Consider the following 19,467-nt stretch of genomic DNA (forward strand, 5'->3'; position numbering starts at 1 on the left):
AATTCATTGTCCCAGGAAGGGGAAACTTTATTGACACATTCCTGGGGTCAGATACATCACATGATCACACTGACAGAACCACAGGCACATAGACACAGGCAACAGAGCATGCACAATGTCGGCACTAGTACAGTGTATATCCACCTTTCGCAGCAATGCAGGCTGCTATTCTCCCATGGAGACGATCGTAGAGATGTTGGATGTAGTCCTGTGGAACGGCTTGCCATGCCATTTCCACCTGGCGCCTCAGTTGGACCAGCGTTCGTGCTGGACGTGCAGACCGCGTGAGACGACACTTCATCCAGTCCCAAACATGCTCAATGGGGGACAGATCCGGAGATCTTGCTGGCTTACACCTTCTAGTGCATGTTGGGTGGCACGGGATACATGCGGACGTGTATTGGCCTGTTGGAACAGCAAGTTCCCTTGCCGGTCTAGGAATGGTAGAACGATGGGTTCGATGACGGTTTGGATGTACCGTGCACTATTCAGTGTCCCCTCGACGATCACCAGAGGTGTACGGCCAGTGTAGGAGATCGCTCCCCACACCATGATGCCGGGTGTTGGCCCTGTGTGCCTCGGTCGTATGCAGTCCTAATTGTGGCGCTCACCTGCACGGCGCCAAATACGCATACGACCATCATTGGCACCAAGGCAGAAGCGACTCTCATCGCTGAAGACGACACGTCTACATTCGTCCCTCCATTCACGCCTGTCGCGACACCACTGGAGGCGGGCTGCACGATGTTGGGGCGTGAGCGGAAGACGGCCTAACGGTGTGCGGGACCGTAGCCCAGCTTCATGGAGACTGTTGCGAATGCTCCTCGCCGATACCCCAGCAGCAACAGTGTCCCTAATTTGCTGGGAAGTGGCGGTGCGGTCCCCTACGGCACTGCGTAGGATCCTACGGTCTTGGCGTGCATCCGTGCGTCGCTGCGGTCCGGTCCCAAGTCGACGGGCACGTGCACCTTCCGCCGACCACTGGCGACAACATCGATGTACTGTGGAGACCTCACGCCCCACGTGTTGAGTAATTCGGCGGTACGTCCACCCGGCCTCCCGCATGCCCACTATACGCCCTCGCTCAAAGTCCGTCAACTGCACATACGGTTCACGTCCACGTTGTCGCGGCATGCTACCAGTGTTAAAGACTGCGATGGAGCTCCGTATGCCACGGCAAACTAGCTGACACTGACGGCGGCGGTGCACAAATGCTGCGCAGCTAGCGCCATTCGACGGCCAACACCGCGGTTCCTGGTGTGTCCGCTGTGCCGTGCGTGTGATCATTGCTTGTACAGCCCTCTCGCAGTTTCCGGAGCAAGTATGGTGGGTCTGACACACCGGTGTCAATGTGTTCTTTTTTCCATTTCCAGGAGTGTATAACCATAAAATTTTCTTTAACAAAATGAACAAATCTGCAAAATTCTTTTGACCTTAAACCATAAGTTGAATAAGCTTTTGCAAAAGAAGTCTGAGATGATGTGTTGCAAAACAGCAAACAATATGACAGTGATTGAAAGACGGCCGGGCCGTCACCTCGCCCGTTGCCGGGTCAAACAGCGGTGTTTACTACAGCGCTGCACTCAGTCCGTCTTATTAAGTGCCCTTCTGCAACACATGAAAACTATATAAGCACCATTGCTGACAAGAGTGATTCAATTACTAGAAACAGGTGACGTAACTTTTAATTTGAAGGCTGTATGTCGAAAGTTTCGAGGTTAAGATGCGCATCTGTGCTTAAAGGTTAAACAGATTAGGAAACAATATCCCAATGATGAGTCTTACTTCAAATCAATCAACCTCTTAATTTCATCTGCAACCAAGGTGCGACAGGGTCCAAACCTGTCCCTTCTGACAAATTTATTTTGACTAAAGCCCTGGTGACAGCCGGCTGTTAATATTTTCAAAGTTAAACTGGTTGTCAGTTATTAAGACCGCTCTGAAGGAACGTCTTAAAACATTGCTTGTGAATAGTTATTACAAGAGAACTCACTCGGCGGAACCACAAGATCCAGCTAAAATATAATAATAATGACCCGGTCTTTCAAACACAGCAACGCACAGCCTAGTACAGCATGTTGTTCAGATTATAACTAGTGACTGAGAAATGCAATTACAATCAAAGAATTGAACCACTTAACATCTAAATCTAACAACAAAGTCCCTCATTTGTTTAACGGCAACATGTGCCTTAGTACAATTGTTCCGGCTGTATTTGCGACCAAGAGCTGATTCATTAGAACATTAATGGTCGGGTACAAACCAGAAAGGAAAGGCAATGTAATAGCGGGACAAATTTTCAAACGACAGCTAGTGTCTTTGTACAATACTACGGCCTATATTTACGACCAAAGAGCCGACCGAGTAAAACTCTGAGCGTCGGATACAAAGCAGAAGATAATAGGGAGGGCAGGCAGACAATGACACAAAACACCATGAGCATTGCAGAGTGTTACTCGACTTTATCAGCGAGCAGTTCCATGGATCCACGGCGCGGCGCTGGGTGGTGCCGATGAAGGCCAGGTGGCAGAGGGCAGCCAGGCCACGAGCGGTCGTCCGACACGAACGTTGCCAGCCAGCCGGCGGGACGTCGGCCTGCTGCTCGTGGTCGCCGCTGAGCCCGCTCAAGTGCTCCGGCACCTTCGCCCTGCGCAGGCCCTCCTTGCGCAGCTCGGATCTCGTGACCACCTCTTGTCGCGACGCTACCGCCAATCCCCAAACATCGTGCCTCTCTCTCGGGACATTCTTTTCTTCTTTTCGTCTTTTGCGTGTTGTGCCCAAAGGGTAGTCGCCTTTGGCGATTTTTTCTTCTGGAGTGGCAAGGTGTGAGAAATGGTTTGACTTTACTGTGTATCCGCTTGCAAAGGGCTTGGCCTCTCTGTGGGTCCTTGAGTCCTTTGAGGATGTTGGTTAGATAGTCGTACGAGTCGTGGACAGTAACTACCACTAATAACCGAAGATTGCATCATCTTCGGTGGTCCTGTGGGGCTGCAATAGTGGCTCGAGGCACCTTGTATTTGTGCCAACGTTGTGGTAGGCCCTGGCGTACATTCCCAAGTTGGTGGACATTTCCCCGGTACTCGCCTAATTAATGAAAAAGATGAGCTGCTTGGTCTTTTATCTTCTCAGCGACGTATTTTTCTCCAGTCAGCTCGTGTATATCTCTCGTCCTGGCCCACTGTGGGGCGCCTAGACTCCACTTTAAACATCTCTTTTGTAATGGTTGCAAACTGTGTACGTTGCAGTCACAAGTTGTTCCCCAAGACGTCGAGCCGTACAGCAGGGAGAATTGTACCTTTGCTCTATAAAATTTTAATTTTGTTGGCGGATTTACATTCCTGCTCGTGAAAAACGGCGTGATTTCCCGCATCATCTTCATAGTATTCAGTTTTCTGTCTTGTATGTGTGGGGTAAAAGTCATCCCTTTATCCAGTATCACTCCCAGGTATTTAGCCGTCGTAGTGCAGGGTATTGGCTGTCCACTGATGACACGTCGCGCCCACAGTTCCGGCCGTTTCCTCGTAAACAGTATAGCTGCAGTTTTCGTATGGTTTAGGATGATTTTATTGCTCTTTGCCCATTGTTCGGTCACGACAAGTTGTCACTGCATCCTGTTGACAAGTTGGCTGGGTTGTTTGGGGGAAGAGACCAAACAGCGAAGTCATCGGTCTCCTCGGGTTAGGGAAGGATGGGGAAGGAAATCGGCAGTGCCCTTTCAAAGGAACCATCCCGGCATTTGCCTGGTGCAATTTAGGGAAATCACGGAAAACCTAAATCAGGATGGCCGGACGCGGGATTGAACCGTCGTCCTCCCGAATGCGAGTCCAGTGCCTAACCACTGCGCCACCTCGCTCTGTGTTGACAAGTTGTTAGATATTCCTTCCAGAGGTTAGGAAGTCCGTGTCATCGGCGTACAAACTGGCGGATACGTGCTGAATGGTGGGAATGTCGTTACTGTTCAAATTAAACAGGCATGGCGATATCACCGCTCCCTGTGGGATGCCAGCTGAGACAGTCTCCAGTGATGATTTCCCTCTCGGGCCAGCGAACCCCGTATACCTATATATATCGGCAAGCAAAGACCTTCTAAGGACACAACCCACAGATACCAACTTTTCCTCGTAGATATTGGCAATGGGCCCGTAAGAGGGGTAGTCGATACTACACCTGAGCCAGTTGCGCCAGTCTACTAACTCAATGGCGCCACGTCTCATGCATTACTATTCTCAGTATCGTGTGTTTTAATCTGTGAATCATCATGTTGAACTCTGAACTTTTTTGAACTTCTGAATGTTCACGAATTGCAATCAAGAAATGGTCTCATTTGTTGCATATCTTTGATTAAAATTTGGTTTGGCGATTTTGCTACCATTCTCGTAATGACTTCAACGTAACTGTATTGCATTTGATAATGGTGTTTCTTTTCTGTACATTAATTGAATGTTGTAGGACCAGTTACCGTTTATTTGAAATGCCCTTATTATTAAATTACTCACATAACATTTATTTTGTATTTCGGTGTATTTTATTAACTCGCAATTCTAGCCAGTGAATAGACTATTTGACTGCAGGACCGGAGCTACAGTTATTATTTGCAGCGAAGAAAGCAGATATGTGCGATTTGGTCCTCCGACTACATCGAGCAATTCTTTTTATACACAGCCGTGCACAGCCCAAGCACCTGTAGTACGAGTAATCACAGGTAAAGACGCAGTGGGTTTGCTGGTATGTGATGCTGTTTAGAGGAGCAACTACTCAGCACTAACTTTTGGGCAAAGTCTTAATGGCCTCCGCCTCCTAATCAAGCGTACCGAAGAACGAGAGTAACGTCTTGTAGGGGCGTCCTGTCATGTTCTTCTTCGATGTATGAACGGGTGTAATGGTCAAATAAGGGATCTGCTACGTCATTTTGTGTCGTCAGATGTGCGCAATCCTCTGTGTCAATGGTACGTATTAGGGCCCTGTGGTGCCACTTACTGTTGTGCTGGCAGAACAGCCAACACCGTGTTACTAGTGGAGGCCGAAATGCACGCGTTTTAGCCCACGCAGGCTGGCGTGTGGAGGGAAGAACTATACTGACGTGAGGTCTGGAACATGACAAGGAATTAGAATTCAGAAAGCGGACGTAATTAGTTTGATACTTAACTTTAATTCATTAATGATGAACGTCGCTCTTGACGGTACATGATTCACAATATTATCTGTTCAGAATACATTCTTGAAGAACATGGCGCCTTGCTAGGTCGTAGGAAATGACGTAGCTGAAGGCTGTGCTAAACTGTCGTCTCTGCAAAAGAGAGCGTATGTAGACAGTGAACCATCGGTAGAAAAGTCGGCTGTACAACTAGGGCGAGTGCTAGGAAATCTCTCTAGACTAGACCTGCCGTGTGGCGGCGCTCGGTCTGCAATCACTGATAGTGGCGACACGCGGTTCCGACGTATACTAGCGGCCGATTTAAAGGCTACCATCCAGCAAGTGTGGTGTCTGGCGGTGACACCACATTCCTCCCCCGCAAATCGGCGTACGGTTGTGGTATAAGGCCTCCGCCCGCCTTGGGGAGGACCCCATGTTGACGTATGCGACGAGGTGGGGAGCCTGACAACAGGCGAGGCTGTGCCACCCGCGTACTGCCATTCGGACCGCGGGGAGCTAGGAAACGCCTGAAAATCTAGTCCAGGGTGCACGCCAACATGGGATATGAGCCCGTAGAGAGACAGCAGGGGCCAAAGGGTCGACCTCCATCGGGCCGGGGCACCCGCCGGGCGAAGACGACACATGGTCCGGAGCGGGCAAGAGTTCCATGTCGGAGGACAACTGGTCACGGGGAGCGATCGGCGGCGCGTGACCCAGGGAGGTGCCCGGCGGCTGCAGCGGTGCGTCCACTGCGGGCGTCGCCGGCGGGAGAACAGGCCGCGGCGGCGGCGGCGCGTCGCCATGGGGCAAAATGGAAGGCAGCGTCGGTAACACCTGGGGCTGAGGCGAGCCAGTAGAGGGGTCCCCGGGGCGATGACCGGAAGGCACCGTAGCTGAAAGCAGACGGCGAGCGGCAGATCCCGTGCGACGACAGAGGCGCAGCTGGTTGAGATGCCGACGCACCTCACCAGAGGTCCCCAAAACCAGATACATAGCGCTGCCGAGGCAGCGAAGAATGCGCCCTTCGAGTCAACGCCGTGAACCTCGGTAGTGGCGATAGTAGACAAAGTCGCCTGGAGCAAAAGCAGGTGTCTGCCGCTGCACAGGAACCTGATGCGGCGGATGTAGCAAAGACATCCAGGTTCGATGATGGCGACCGTGGAGCGACTCAGCCGGCGGGACACCATCTCGGGGCTGACAGCGATACGAGGACAAAAAGAGCAATAACGCGTCCTCCCGAGAATGCGACTCTTTCAGCTTCAACATCTGTGACTTAAAAGTCCTGACCAATCGTTCAGCGGCACCGTTTGACTGTGGCGAAAACGGCACGGACGTCAGATGTTGAATACCATTGGCCTTGCAGAATGACTGAAATTCTGCAGACATGAATTGTGGGCCATTGTCGGAAACAATTGTCTGTGGAAGACCTTCAATGCAAAAGATAACAGATCTTGGATGGTGGCAGAGGACGTCGTGGAAGACATAAGGACAACAAAAGGAAAATTGCTGAATGAATCTACCACAACCAACCATCGAGCATTCCAGAATGGACCAGCAAAATCGATGTGTAAGCGTTGCCAAGAGAAAGTGGATTTTGGCCATGCAAAGAATTTACGCGGTGGTGCTGATTGTTGTTCGGCACACACCATGCAAGATGAGCACGTTCGTAATCTCGGCATCGATTCCGAACCAAGTACAGTGCTGACGAGCAAGTTGTTTCGTTCTCACTATACCCCAATGTCCTTGGTGGAGAAGCTGTAAGACAGATGGCTGTAACGAACGTGGCACCACGACCCTGGACTGATTATTATCAGAACACAACAGCAAAACATCAGGTCAAACAAAAAGTCTCTCATTGTGAGCAAAAAATCGGCGACTCATCGGGTCCCCGATCCGTGATTTGACAAGGGCCACTGCAAAGCAACAAAACGCAGAACGGTAGCAAGGACAGGGTCGGCAGCTGTGGCCTTAGCTACACGATGAAAATCAATCGGAAACGATTCGAACACGTCATCGGTTTCCGAATCAATGAACATGCTAGGAAGTTCGGAGGAATCGAATGCCCTATCCTCAGCAACAGGCAAACGGCACAACGCATCGGCGTTTCCGTGCTTAGCAGTGTACCGATACAAGATAGACCAGCGAATGAATTTCTGCGCTGTACGTGGAGGTACAGGCTTGTTCGGATGAAAAAGCGATGTCAGAGGTTTGTGATCTGTGATTATGGTAAAGTGACGACCATACAAAAAGTCACGAAACTTTGTAACACTAAATACGAGAGCCAATGCTTCTTTCTCGATCTGTGAATAATTTCTTTGCGTAGACGAGAGCAATTAGGACGCAAAGGCAATAGGGCGATCGTGTGAGCCATCTTTGTGCGCAAGCACAGCACCGATCCCGAAATCCGATGCATCCACCATCAACAAAAGGGGCTTCAGGGGATCTAATGGCGTAAGAAAAGTATTGGAAAGGAACGCCGATTTCAACTGGCGAAAGGCGCGTTCACATTCCGTCGTCCAGACTAACGGAACACCTTTACGGCGTAAGCGATGAAGCGGAGCTGAAATGGAAGAGGCATGCGGCACATATCTGTGATAATGGTTGATTTTTCCCAGCTCACACTGTAACTGCTTCAAATTCTGCGGCGAAGGCGTCTTGTATGGCACGGAGGTGCGTGGGACTGGGATGTATGCCTTGGACATGAGTACATGGCCCAGGTGTGGCAAGTCACGAGCAAAAACACACATTTGTCCTTCCGTAAGCGAAGACCATTATGTTGCAAGACCTGAAATAATATTCTGAGATTGGCTAAATGTTCTTCATCCGTCTTTCTGGAGATCACAATATCGTCCAGATAGTTTGCTGCAGTAGGGACCGACGCACAAACAGTTTGTAGATATTGCTGAAACAATGCAGGGGCGGAAGCACACCCGAATGGCAGTCGTTTGAATCGATACAAACCAAGATGAGTGTTAACCACCAAAATGCGCCGGTATTTGCAAGTACGCATCTGCGAGGTCCAACTTCGAAAAATATTTGCCCGGGCACAGTTTGTCAAAAAGATCTTCCGGGCGAGGTAAAGGAAAAGTTGCAATCACTAGTTGTGGATTCACTGTTGCCTTGAAGTACAAACAAAGTCTCAATTTTCCCGAAGGTTTTGTCAAAATTACTAAGGGTGTTGCCCAGAGAGAAGCCTGTACACATTCAATTACACCTTGTGATTCCAAATCGTGTAACGTTTTTGCAACCTTATCACGCAATGCGTAGGGAACATTGCGAGCTCTGAAAAATTTCGGTTGCGCGTTTACTTTCAGTTCCAAATGTGCTTTATAGTTCAAGTGGCTCTGAGCACTATGGGACTTAACATCTGGGGTCATCAGTCCCCTAGAACGTAGAACTACTTAAACCTAACTAAGGACATCACACACATCCATGCCCAAGGCAGGATTCGAACCTGCGACCATAGTAGTCGCGCGGCTCCAGACTTCAGTCCTGGAACCTCTCGGCCACAACGGCCAGCGCTTTATAGTTCTTAGCGCAACCGAGGCCCAGTGCAAAAATGTCTGTAAATTCTTTACATAGACGAGAATGACTGTCTGAAGGCACAGTCTGGTTCACTGATAAGACCTGATTTACTATAGACAAACAACTGAAATAAATCGAAACCAAACATGTTCACTGCAGAAGAAGAACGAAGGACGTAAAATGACACAAGTTTTGTTTGCCCTTTGTATGTTACAAGAAGGCTGCACTGTCGTAACGCAGGGATCTCTTGATCTGAATAGCTAGTTAACTTAACATTGGCCGCACCAATAGAGGTGTGCCCACCAGTTTGTAAGTGTCTTGATTGATCAGTGAAACCGCAGCTCCGGTATCGAGCTGGAATGGTATCACTTTGCCATTAATGGCCAAGTCTACAAAAAGTTTATTGTCCTGCTGACGACAAGAGCGACTGTCTCGTGTAACGTGAACTGACACTGGTACAGAATCACTTGCGACTTGACGGGAGTTCCGGCTATGTCGACGCACACTATTTTTAGGACGAACACAGTCACTGTTAGAGAGAGTGGCACTGAGCGGAGTGGAATGAACTACATGAATTTCCATGGGCGAAGTTTCGCGAGCCCGAGTATCCGTGGTTCGATTCCGATTCCGGCGCGAAGCAAAGGGCCTGGAATGGTTTTGAGTTTCCGATCTGGGCTATTTCTGGCAATCACTCTGAACATGTCCTTTTTTATTACAGTAAAATCAAATAGCTTGGCGCGACGGGCAATTCTCACGCGAATTTTAGTAGCGCACCGCGGGCATGATTTGAGCACTGCATTTGCTTGCCGGCGCGTCACACATGGCTAAGAGCCTGGCGGCAGTGGCGCGGCCGGGCGCGAGGGCTGTTTACTGCTCCGTGCAGCTCGTCCGGCGGGCCGGTTAACCTGACACACTGCTGGCGAAGTTCCAAATGATTCATGAGCAAAGTCAAGTGTGTCCTGCTGATACAATATGTCCATGACTTGTTGAAGGGAGGGATTGACTAGTTTCAAAATCTGTTCCCTTATACGAACATCAGAAATGTTCTGTGCAGTTGCATCACGTACCATAGTATCGGAATGTAGGAGTCCACATTGACACTCAAAAGCACAATCCCTAGTAAGGCGTTGCAAGGTTACAACCCACTCCCGATTAGTCTGACCTGCCGTACGGTTTGTACGAAAGAATGTATACCGTTTCGCAACTACATTGACTGATTGTTTGAAATATGCATCTAATGCAGACAAAATTTCTTCATAGGACAGAGTTGCTAGGTCGCGTCGGAGAAATAATTTGACTATCACACGGTAGATTTGCACACCGACGGACGACAAAAGAAAAGGCTTCCGCTCGGTACCTTGAATTCTGGAGGCGGCGAGATGGACTCCAAATTGGCGAGACCACTCTGTCCAGCTTTCCAGTGCAGCATCAAACGATCTGGAGGTCGGTGCAACTGCGTGTTGTGGCTGCGCCAGCGGTGGAGCGGCGGCTGCCGCATCGTTTTGCATTGCACGTTGACCCTGGACGAGCTGTCCAATGGCATCCAGTAATGCCTGCGTCTTCTGATTCTGTAAGCGATCTGGAGATCGTCGCGAAGCCATGACACAATGAAATCGGGGCAGTATAGATAAGAACACCGTTGTTACACCGTTTTTACACCGTTGGCAGAAGAGCCAACACCGTGTTACTAATGGAGGCCGAAATGCACGCGTTTTAGCTCACGCAGGCTGGCGTGAGGAGGGAAGAACTATACTGATGTGAGGTCTGGAACATGAAAAGGAATTAAAATTCAGAAAGCGGACGTAATTATTCTGATACTTAACTGTAATCCATGAATGATGAACGTCGCTCTTGACGGTACATTATTCACAATATTATCTGTTCAGAATACATTCTTGAAGAATATGGCGCCTTGCAAAGTCGTAGCAAATAACGTAGCTGAAGGCTGTGCTAAACTGTCGTCTCTGCAAAAGAGAGCGTATGTAGACAGCGAACCATCGCTAGAAAAGTCAGCTGTACAACTGGGGCGAGTGCTAGGGAGTCTCTCTAGACTAGACCTGTTGTGTGGCGGCGCTCGGTCTGCAATCACTGATAGTGGCGACACGCGGGTCCGACGTATACTAGCGGACCGCGGCCTTTTTTAAGGCTACCACCCAGCAAGTGTGGTGTCTGGCGGTGACACCACGCTTACGTTCGTTAATGACGTGGTGCATCGACGGGCGGTCACTCGCCACCCTATCTAGCGCCGTCGTGCGGACTGCTGTTCCTTCCAGATGAGAAGTCACTTTTGCAAAAGTTCTTGCCTTGGCTAGTTGTACCACCACCTGTCGTTTGGGAGAGGGGTACATTCTCGTTATATCGTGATTTATAAGTTGAAAGCCTGCCGTCTCCACTGTAAGTGCTCGAGACCCAACCCAATCAATACACGCTGCATAGCTGGTCTGGTACATTCCAAAGTAATGTCGTGAGGAATATCCGTCGATGCACGTCACAAGATTGTTAGGCTTCTTCAATAACTTGGTGACAGTCTGGAGCTGTAACGTGGAGAACTTTCATTTTTTCATAGGCTGCGGCTTCGCCTCACCTGCTGTCTTTTGAGGGTGACCGTGCAGATATATACCGAGTAGTCAGTGAAGGCCGCTGGCAATAGTTGTGCATCACGCATGTCAGACAGTGCGCGAAGTAGATGCGATCGATGTGGCTGGTGGAGTGGCCAGTTATGTATGTATATCCTGTTCACTCTCCATGGACTCCACCAACTGCAGATTTCGTGCTAACGTTCTCAATTGTGGACACGGGTTATAGAGTGGGAACTCATCCTTCGGCGCCAGGACACAAATGAAGTCGCAACCGAGGATATAATAAGCGTGCCGTCCTAGAAAGAGCCTGGCTGTTTCTTCTGCGAAGAAGCGTCACCGTTCTCTTTGCCTGTCCGTGCTTGATGGCGCGTAGATGTTGATGACCCACACTCCAAGTACAGTCACAGCCATTCAGTGTGTCAATGGTAGTGGGTAAGTGACGTCCTCCGCTAGGATGCCTTTCTTAAGGAGTATCGCTCTACCACTACCGGTTTTTGAAGATGGTGACATGAAGTTGTCGTAACAGTAGTATCTGACTGTAAATTATACAAGTAATACCCACCGACGAATTTCCAAAATCTAAACGTTTCATCCGATTTTGTCGATCGACGTGTCTTGAGAAAGCTACACTCCTGGAAATTGAAATAAGAACACCGTGAATTCATTGTCCCAGGAAGGGGAAACTTTATTGACACATTCCTGGGGTCAGATACATCACATGATCACACTGACAGAACCACAAGCACGTAGACACAGGCAGCAGAGCATGCACAATGTCGGCACTAATACAGTGTATATCCACCTTTCGCAGCAATGCAGGCTGCTATTCTCCCATGGAGACGATCGTAGAGATGCTGGATGTAGTCCTGTGGAACGGATTGCCATGCCATTTCCACCTGGCGCCTCAGTTGGACCAGCGTTCGTGCTGGACGTGCAGACCGCGTGACACGACGCTACATCCAGTCCCAAACATGCTCAATGGGGGACAGATCCGGAGATCTTGCTGGCCAGGGTAGTTGACTTACACCTTCTAGAGCACGTTGGGTGGCACGGGATACATGCGGACGTGCATTGTCCTGTTGGAACAGCACGTTCCCTTGTCGGTCTAGGAATGGTAGAAGGATGGGTTCGATGACGTTTGGATGTACCGTGCACTATTCAGTGTCCCCTCGACGATCACCAGAGGTGTACGGCCAGTGTAGGAGATCGCTCCCCACACCATGATGCCGGGTGTTGGCCCTGTGTGCCTCGGTCGTATGCAGTCCTGATTGTGGCGCTCACCTGCACGGCGCCAAACACGCATACGACCATCATTGGCACCAAGGCAGAAGCGACTCTCATCGCTGAAGACGACACGTCTCCATTCGTCCCTCCATTCACGCCTGTCGCGACACCACTGGAGGCGGCTGCACGATGTTGGGGCGTGAGCGGATGACGGCCTAACGGTGTGCGGGACCGTAGCCCAGCTTCATGGAGACGGTTGCGAATGGTCCTCGCCGATACCCCAGGAGCAACAGTGTCCCTAATTTGCTGGGAAGTGGCGGTGCGGTCCCCTACGGCACTGCGTAGGATCCTACGGTCTTGGCGTGCATCCGTGCGTCGCTGCGGTCCGGTCCCAGGTCGACGGGCACGTGCACCTTCCGCCGACCACTGGCGACAACATCGATGTACTGTGGAGACCTCACGCCCCACGTGTTGAGCAATTCGGCGGTACGTCCACCCGGCCTCCCGTATGCCCACTATACGCCCTCGCTCAAAGTCCGTCAACTGCACATACGGTTCACGTCCACGCTGTCGCGGCATGCTACCAGTGTTAAAGACTGCGATTGAGCTCCGTATGCCACGGCAAACTGGCTGACACTGACGGCGGCGGTGCACAAATGCTGCGCAGCTAGCGCCATTCGACGGCCAACACCGCGGTTGCTGGTGTGTCCGCTGTGCCGTGCGTGTGATCATTGCTTGTACAGCCCTCTCGCAGTGTCCGGAGCAAGTATGGTGGGTCTGACACACCGGTGTCAATGTGTTCTTCTTTCCATTACCAGGAGTGTATTTGTATAAAACTAAATTTGTGTGAATTGCAGGTATGTGATTTGAATAATACATGAGTTATTGGAGGTCTGGCCACTTACTATTGATCGCGTCAGGACGGGACGTATAGCTTCTGCGAAGGAGCAACATGCAGCATCTCAAGGTCGTCTTGATCCTTGATCATATGGCGTTGGTATTGATGGATGCGACGCGGAATGCCTGTTGACGTCATACGTGTCGTGGGGCGTGCCTGTTAGGTGCACATTGTCGTGGTCGGTGCGCTCTCCGTGGTTGGCGTGAGTCGGCCATCGTCCGTTATAAACACGGGTGGGAGCTTCAACCGCGGTTGCAGGTGGCTCGATTTCCTCACTGCCATCGGCCCAGTTCTAACAAGACGAAGTCAATGGCCCGATATAAGCTTTCACTGTTCTGGCCATGTCTCTCTCTATTGTGCCGATTTCATGGACGTGCTGGTGACCTGCATTTGGTGGTATAACGACAGTGGTAATCGGAGACCCCATCACTCTCTACTGTGGCGTCGTCTTTCGCCGTTTCGGTGACCTCTGCTTACGCTGCCGCACATCCATCTCCATATCTGAACTGTGTTTGAAAGCCCTATCGTCTTGGAAGTCGGTGTCGAAAGCGGCCATGAGTACCACTAGCCGGCCGAGTTTCGTACTCGTCTCCGTTCCTGTGAGATCGGACTACTGTTGGAGGCGCTCAGTGTGGTTCCAAGCCTGAAATATTGGACTCATTGTCACCACATGTGTTATCTGCTCTATGGGGTTGCCCGTGATTTGGTACTGGGAAACGTGCAAGGAGGATCTTTCCGGAAGGCGGCAATTTAAGAGGTATGAATGCTGTCGTGGGTGGGGATACAGCTTCTCCCGTCTATACCTAAATTATTCTCCTTGGACGCACTTTGAGCGTATGGGGCCCCCTTCCCAGGTCTTGGGTTGTCTGTCGTACGTAATTAACACTCTACAGCCGCAAATAAGAAGATGGGACATGCTTTCTAAGCTCGATCCGAGATTGCCTCACCCCGTTAAGAACAGGGTATGTCGTAAAAGTGGTCCATTTTCGGCGGTATGGTTGTAAAGAATTGACTACAACGTCTTCCGGAAGCTCGAAGGGAATAAAAATCGTGATAGTGCAAAGTCCAAGCCCCGCGTGTTTGCTTGGTGTGAGCTAACGGGCGAGTTGTGGCACCCTAAAAATATTCTGAGTTCGGAGTTGGCGTGGCCGCATGGGTCGCTCGGCAATCGCGAGGTGTGGAATGTTAGCCAGAGGAAGAGGGGTAGCCAGATGAAGAGGGGTAGCCAGATGAAGAGGGGTAGCCAGATGAAAAGGGGTAGCCAGATGAAGAGGGGTAGCCAGATGAAGAGGGGTAGCCAGATGAAGAGGGGTAGCCAGATGAAGAGGGGTAGCCAGAGGAAGAGGGGTAGCCAGATGAAGAGGGGTAGCCAGATGAAGAGGGGTAACCAGATGAAGAGGGGTAACCAGAGGAAGAGGGGTAGCCAGATGAAGAGGGGTAGCCAGAGGAAGAGGGGCAGCCAAAGGAAGAGGGGTAGCCAGATGAAGAGGGGTAGCCAGATGAAGAGGGGCAGCCAGATGAAGAGGGGTAGCCAGATGAAGAGGGGTAGCCAGATGAAGAGGGGCAGCCAGATGAAGAGGGGTAGCCAGATGAAGAGGGGTAGCCAGATGAAAAGGGGTAGCCAGATGAAGAGGGGTAGCCAGATGAAGAGGGGTAGCCAGATGAAGAGGGGTAGCCAGATGAAGAGGGGTAGCTAGATGAAGAGGGGCAGCCAGATAAAGAGGGGTAGCCAGATGAAGAGGGGTAGCCAGAGGAAGAGGGGTAGCCAGAGGAAGAGGGGTAGCCAGATGAAGAGGGGTAGCCAGATGAAGAGGGGTAGCCAGATGAAGAGGGGTAGCCAGATGAAGAGGGGTAGCCAGATGAAAAGGGGCAGCCAGATGAAGAGGGGCAGCCAGAGGAAGAGGGGTAGCCAGATGAAGAGGGGTAGCCAGATGAAGAGGGGTAGCCAGATGAAGAGGGGTAGCCAGATGAAGAGGGGTAGCCAGATGAAGAGGGGTAGCCAGATGAAGAGGGGTAGCCAGAGGAAGAGGGGTAGCCAGATGAAGAGGGGTAGCCAGATGAAGAGGGGTAGCCAGATGAAGAGGGGTAGCCAGAGGAAGAGGGGAAGCCAGAGGAAGAGGGGTAGCCAGAGGAAGAGGGCTAGCCAGATGAAGAGGGGTAGCCAGATGAAGAGGGGCAGCCAGATGAAGAGGGGCAGCCAGAGGAAGAGGGGCAGACAGATGAAGAGGGGTAGCCAGATGAAGAGGGGATGCCAGATGAAGAGGGGTAGCCAGATGAAGAGGGGTAGCCAGATGAAGAGGGGTAGCCAGATGAAGAGGGGTAGCCAGATGAAGAGGGGTAGCCAGAGGAAGAGGGGCAGCCAGAGGAAGAGGGGCAGCCAGATGAAGAGGGGTAGCCAGAGGAAGAAGGGTAACCAGATGAGGAGGGGTAGCCAGATGAAGAGGGGTAGCCAGACGAAGAAGGGCAGCCAGATGAAGAGGGGCAGCCAGATGAAGAGGGGCAGAGAGACGAAGAGGGGCAGCCAGATGAAGAGGGGCAGCCAGATGAAGAGGGGTAGCCAGATGAAGAGGGGTAGCCAGAGGATGAGGGGCAGCCAGAGGAAGAGGGGCAGCCAGATGAAGAGGGGTAGCCAGAGGAAGAAGGGTAACCAGATGAAGAGGGGTAGCCAGATGAAGAGGGGTAGCCAGATGAAGATGGGTAGCCAGATGAAGAAGGGTAGCCAGATGAAGAGGGGTAGCCAAATGAAGATGGGTAGCCAGATGAAGAAGGGCAGCCAGATGAAGAGGGGCAGCCAGATGAAGAGGGGTAGCCAGATGAAGAGGGGTAGCCAGATGAAGAGGGGTAGCCAGATGAAGAGGGGTAGCTAGATGAAGAGGGGCAGCCAGATAAAGAGGGGTAGCCAGATGAAGAGGGGTAGCCAGATGAAAAGGGGTAGCCAGATGAAGAGGGGTAGCCAGATGAAGAGGGGTAGCCAGATGAAGAGGGGTAGCCAGATGAAGAGGGGTAGCTAGATGAAGAGGGGCAGCCAGATAAAGAGGGGTAGCCAGATGAAGAGGGGTAGCCAGAGGAAGAGGGGTAGCCAGAGGAAGAGGGGTAGCCAGATGAAGAGGGGTAGCCAGATGAAGAGGGGTAGCCAGATGAAGAGGGGTAGCCAGATGAAGAGGGGTAGCCAGATGAAAAGGGGCAGCCAGATGAAGAGGGGCAGCCAGAGGAAGAGGGGTAGCCAGATGAAGAGGGGTAGCCAGATGAAGAGGGGTAGCCAGATGAAGAGGGGTAGCCAGATGAAGAGGGGTAGCCAGATGAAGAGGGGTAGCCAGATGAAGAGGGGTAGCCAGAGGAAGAGGGGTAGCCAGATAAAGAGGGGTAGCCAGATGAAGAGGGGTAGCCAGATGAAGAGGGGTAGCCAGAGGAAGAGGGGAAGCCAGAGGAAGAGGGGTAGCCAGAGGAAGAGGGCTAGCCAGATGAAGAGGGGTAGCCAGATGAAGAGGGGCAGCCAGATGAAGAGGGGCAGCCAGAGGAAGAGGGGCAGACAGATGAAGAGGGGTAGCCAGATGAAGAGGGGATGCCAGATGAAGAGGGGTAGCCAGATGAAGAGGGGTAGCCAGATGAAGAGGGGTAGCCAGATGAAGAGGGGTAGCCAGATGAAGAGGGGTAGCCAGAGGAAGAGGGGCAGCCAGAGGAAGAGGGGCAGCCAGATGAAGAGGGGTAGCCAGAGGAAGAAGGGTAACCAGATGAGGAGGGGTAGCCAGATGAAGAGGGGTAGCCAGACGAAGAAGGGCAGCCAGATGAAGAGGGGCAGCCAGATGAAGAGGGGCAGAGAGACGAAGAGGGGCAGCCAGATGAAGAGGGGCAGCCAGATGAAGAGGGGTAGCCAGATGAAGAGGGGTAGCCAGAGGATGAGGGGCAGCCAGAGGAAGAGGGGCAGCCAGATGAAGAGGGGTAGCCAGAGGAAGAAGGGTAACCAGATGAAGAGGGGTAGCCAGATGAAGAGGGGTAGCCAGATGAAGATGGGTAGCCAGATGAAGAGGGGTAGCCAGATGAAGAGGGGTAGCCAGATGAAGATGGGTAGCCAGATGAAGAAGGGCAGCCAGATGAAGAGGGGCAGCCAGATGAAGAGGGGTAGCCAGATGAAGAGAGGTAGCCAGATGAAGAGGGGTAGCCAGATGAAGAGGGGTAGCTAGATGAAGAGGGGCAGCCAGATAAAGAGGGGTAGCCAGATGAAGAGGGGTAGCCAGATGAAAAGGGGTAGCCAGATGAAGAGGGGTAGCCAGATGAAGAGGGGTAGCCAGATGAAGAGGGGTAGCCAGATGAAGAGGGGTAGCCAGAGGAAGAGGGGTAGCCAGATGAAGAGGGGTAGCCAGATGAAGAGGGGTAACCAGATGAAAAGGGGTAACCAGAGGAAGAGGGGTAGCCAGATGAAGAGGGGTAGCCAGAGGAAGAGGGGCAGCCAAAGGAAGAGGGGTAGCCAGATGAAGAGGGGTAGCCAGATGAAGAGGGGCAGCCAGATGAAGAGGGGTAGCCAGATGAAGAGGGGTAGCCAGATGAAGAGGGGCAGCCAGATGAAGAGGGGTAGCCAGATGAAGAGGGGTAGCCAGATGAAGAGGGGTAGCCAGATGAAGAGGGGTAGCCAGATGAAGAGGGGTAGCCAGATGAAGAGGGGTAGCCAGATGAAGAGGGGTAGCCAGAGGAAGAGGGGCAGCCAGATGAAGAGGGGTAGCCAGATGAAGAGGGGTAACCAGATGAAGAGGGGTAACCAGAGGAAGAGGGGTAGCCAGATGAAGAGGGGTAGCCAGAGGAAGAGGGGCAGCCAAAGGAAGAGGGGTAGCCAGATGAAGAGGGGTAGCCAGATGAAGAGGGGCAGCCAGATGAAGAGGGGTAGCCAGATGAAGAGGGGTAGCCAGATGAAGAGGGGTAGCCAGATGAAGAGGGGTAGCTAGATGAAGAGGGGCAGCCAGATAAAGAGGGGTAGCCAGATGAAGAGGGGTAGCCAGAGGAAGAGGGGTAGCCAGAAGAAGAGGGGTAGCCAGATGAAGAGGGGCAGCCAGATGAAGAGGGGTAGCCAGATGAAGAGGGGTAGCCAGATGAAGAGGGGTAGCCAGATGAAGAGGGATAGCCAGATGAAAAGGGGCAGCCAGATGAAGAGGGGCAGCCAGAGGAAGAGGGGTAGCCAGATGAAGAGGGGTAGCCAGATGAAGAGGGGTAGCCAGATGAAGAGGGGTAGCCAGATGAAGAGGGGTAGCCAGATGAAGAGGGGTAGCCAGATGAAGAGGGGTAGCCAGAGGAAGAGGGGTAGCCAGATGAAGAGGGGTAGCCAGATGAAGAGGGGTAGCCAGATGAAGAGGGGTAGCCAGAGGAAGAGGGGAAGCCAGAGGAAGAGGGGTAGCCAGAGGAAGAGGGCTAGCCAGATGAAGAGGGGTAGCCAGATGAAGAGGGGCAGCCAGATGAAGAGGGGCAGCCAGAGGAAGAGGGGCAGCCAGATGAAGAGGGGTAGCCAGATGAAGAGGGGATGCCAGATGAAGAGGGGTAGCCAGATGAAGAGGGGTAGCCAGATGAAGAGGGGTAGCCAGATGAAGAGGGGTAGCCAGATGAAGAGGGGTAGCCAGAGGAAGAGGGGCAGCCAGAGGAAGAGGGGCAGCCAGATGAAGAGGGGTAGCCAGAGGAAGAAGGGTAACCAGATGAGGAGGGGTAGCCAGATGAAGAGGGGTAGCCAGACGAAGAAGGGCAGCCAGATGAAGAGGGGCAGCCAGATGAAGAGGGGCAGAGAGACGAAGAGGGGCAGCCAGATGAAGAGGGGCAGCCAGATGAAGAGGGGTAGCCAGATGAAGAGGGGTAGCCAGAGGATGAGGGGCAGCCAGAGGAAGAGGGGCAGCCAGATGAAGAGGGGTAGCCAGAGGAAGAAGGGTAACCAGATGAAGAGGGGTAGCCAGATGAAGAGGGGTAGCCAGATGAAGATGGGTAGCCAGATGAAGAAGGGTAGCCAGATGAAGATGGGTAGCCAGATGAAGAAGGGCAGCCAGATGAAGAGGGGCAGCCAGATGAAGAGGGGTAGCCAGATGAAGAGGGGTAGCCAGATGAAGAGGGGTAGCCAGATGAAGAGGGGTAGCTAG

General features: G+C 52.0%; 5 protein-coding genes across 5 annotated transcripts; all 5 read left to right on the forward strand.

Moving 5' to 3' along the window:
- The first annotated feature begins 14,571 nt into the window (after positions 1-14,571).
- LOC126267926 (octapeptide-repeat protein T2-like) lies at positions 14,572-15,057 on the forward strand. The gene has a single exon (XM_049973236.1). It carries the CDS (start codon positions 14,572-14,574, stop codon positions 15,055-15,057), a length of 486 nt encoding a protein of 161 aa, XP_049829193.1.
- Positions 15,058-16,227, forward strand: LOC126267927 (cylicin-2-like). Its single transcript, XM_049973237.1, has one exon. The coding sequence runs from the start codon at positions 15,058-15,060 to the stop codon at positions 16,225-16,227; it is 1,170 nt and encodes a 389-aa protein (XP_049829194.1).
- Positions 16,228-16,371: 144 nt separating this feature from the next.
- On the forward strand, positions 16,372-17,541 carry LOC126267928 (cylicin-2-like). Its single transcript, XM_049973238.1, has one exon. The coding sequence runs from the start codon at positions 16,372-16,374 to the stop codon at positions 17,539-17,541; it is 1,170 nt and encodes a 389-aa protein (XP_049829195.1).
- LOC126267929 (octapeptide-repeat protein T2-like) lies at positions 17,542-18,297 on the forward strand. The gene has a single exon (XM_049973239.1). It carries the CDS (start codon positions 17,542-17,544, stop codon positions 18,295-18,297), a length of 756 nt encoding a protein of 251 aa, XP_049829196.1.
- On the forward strand, positions 18,298-19,467 carry LOC126267930 (cylicin-2-like). Its single transcript, XM_049973240.1, has one exon. The coding sequence runs from the start codon at positions 18,298-18,300 to the stop codon at positions 19,465-19,467; it is 1,170 nt and encodes a 389-aa protein (XP_049829197.1).

This window comes from Schistocerca gregaria, chromosome 4 (assembly GCF_023897955.1).
Source record: "Schistocerca gregaria isolate iqSchGreg1 chromosome 4, iqSchGreg1.2, whole genome shotgun sequence".
Classification (NCBI taxonomy): Eukaryota; Metazoa; Arthropoda; class Insecta; order Orthoptera; family Acrididae; genus Schistocerca; species Schistocerca gregaria.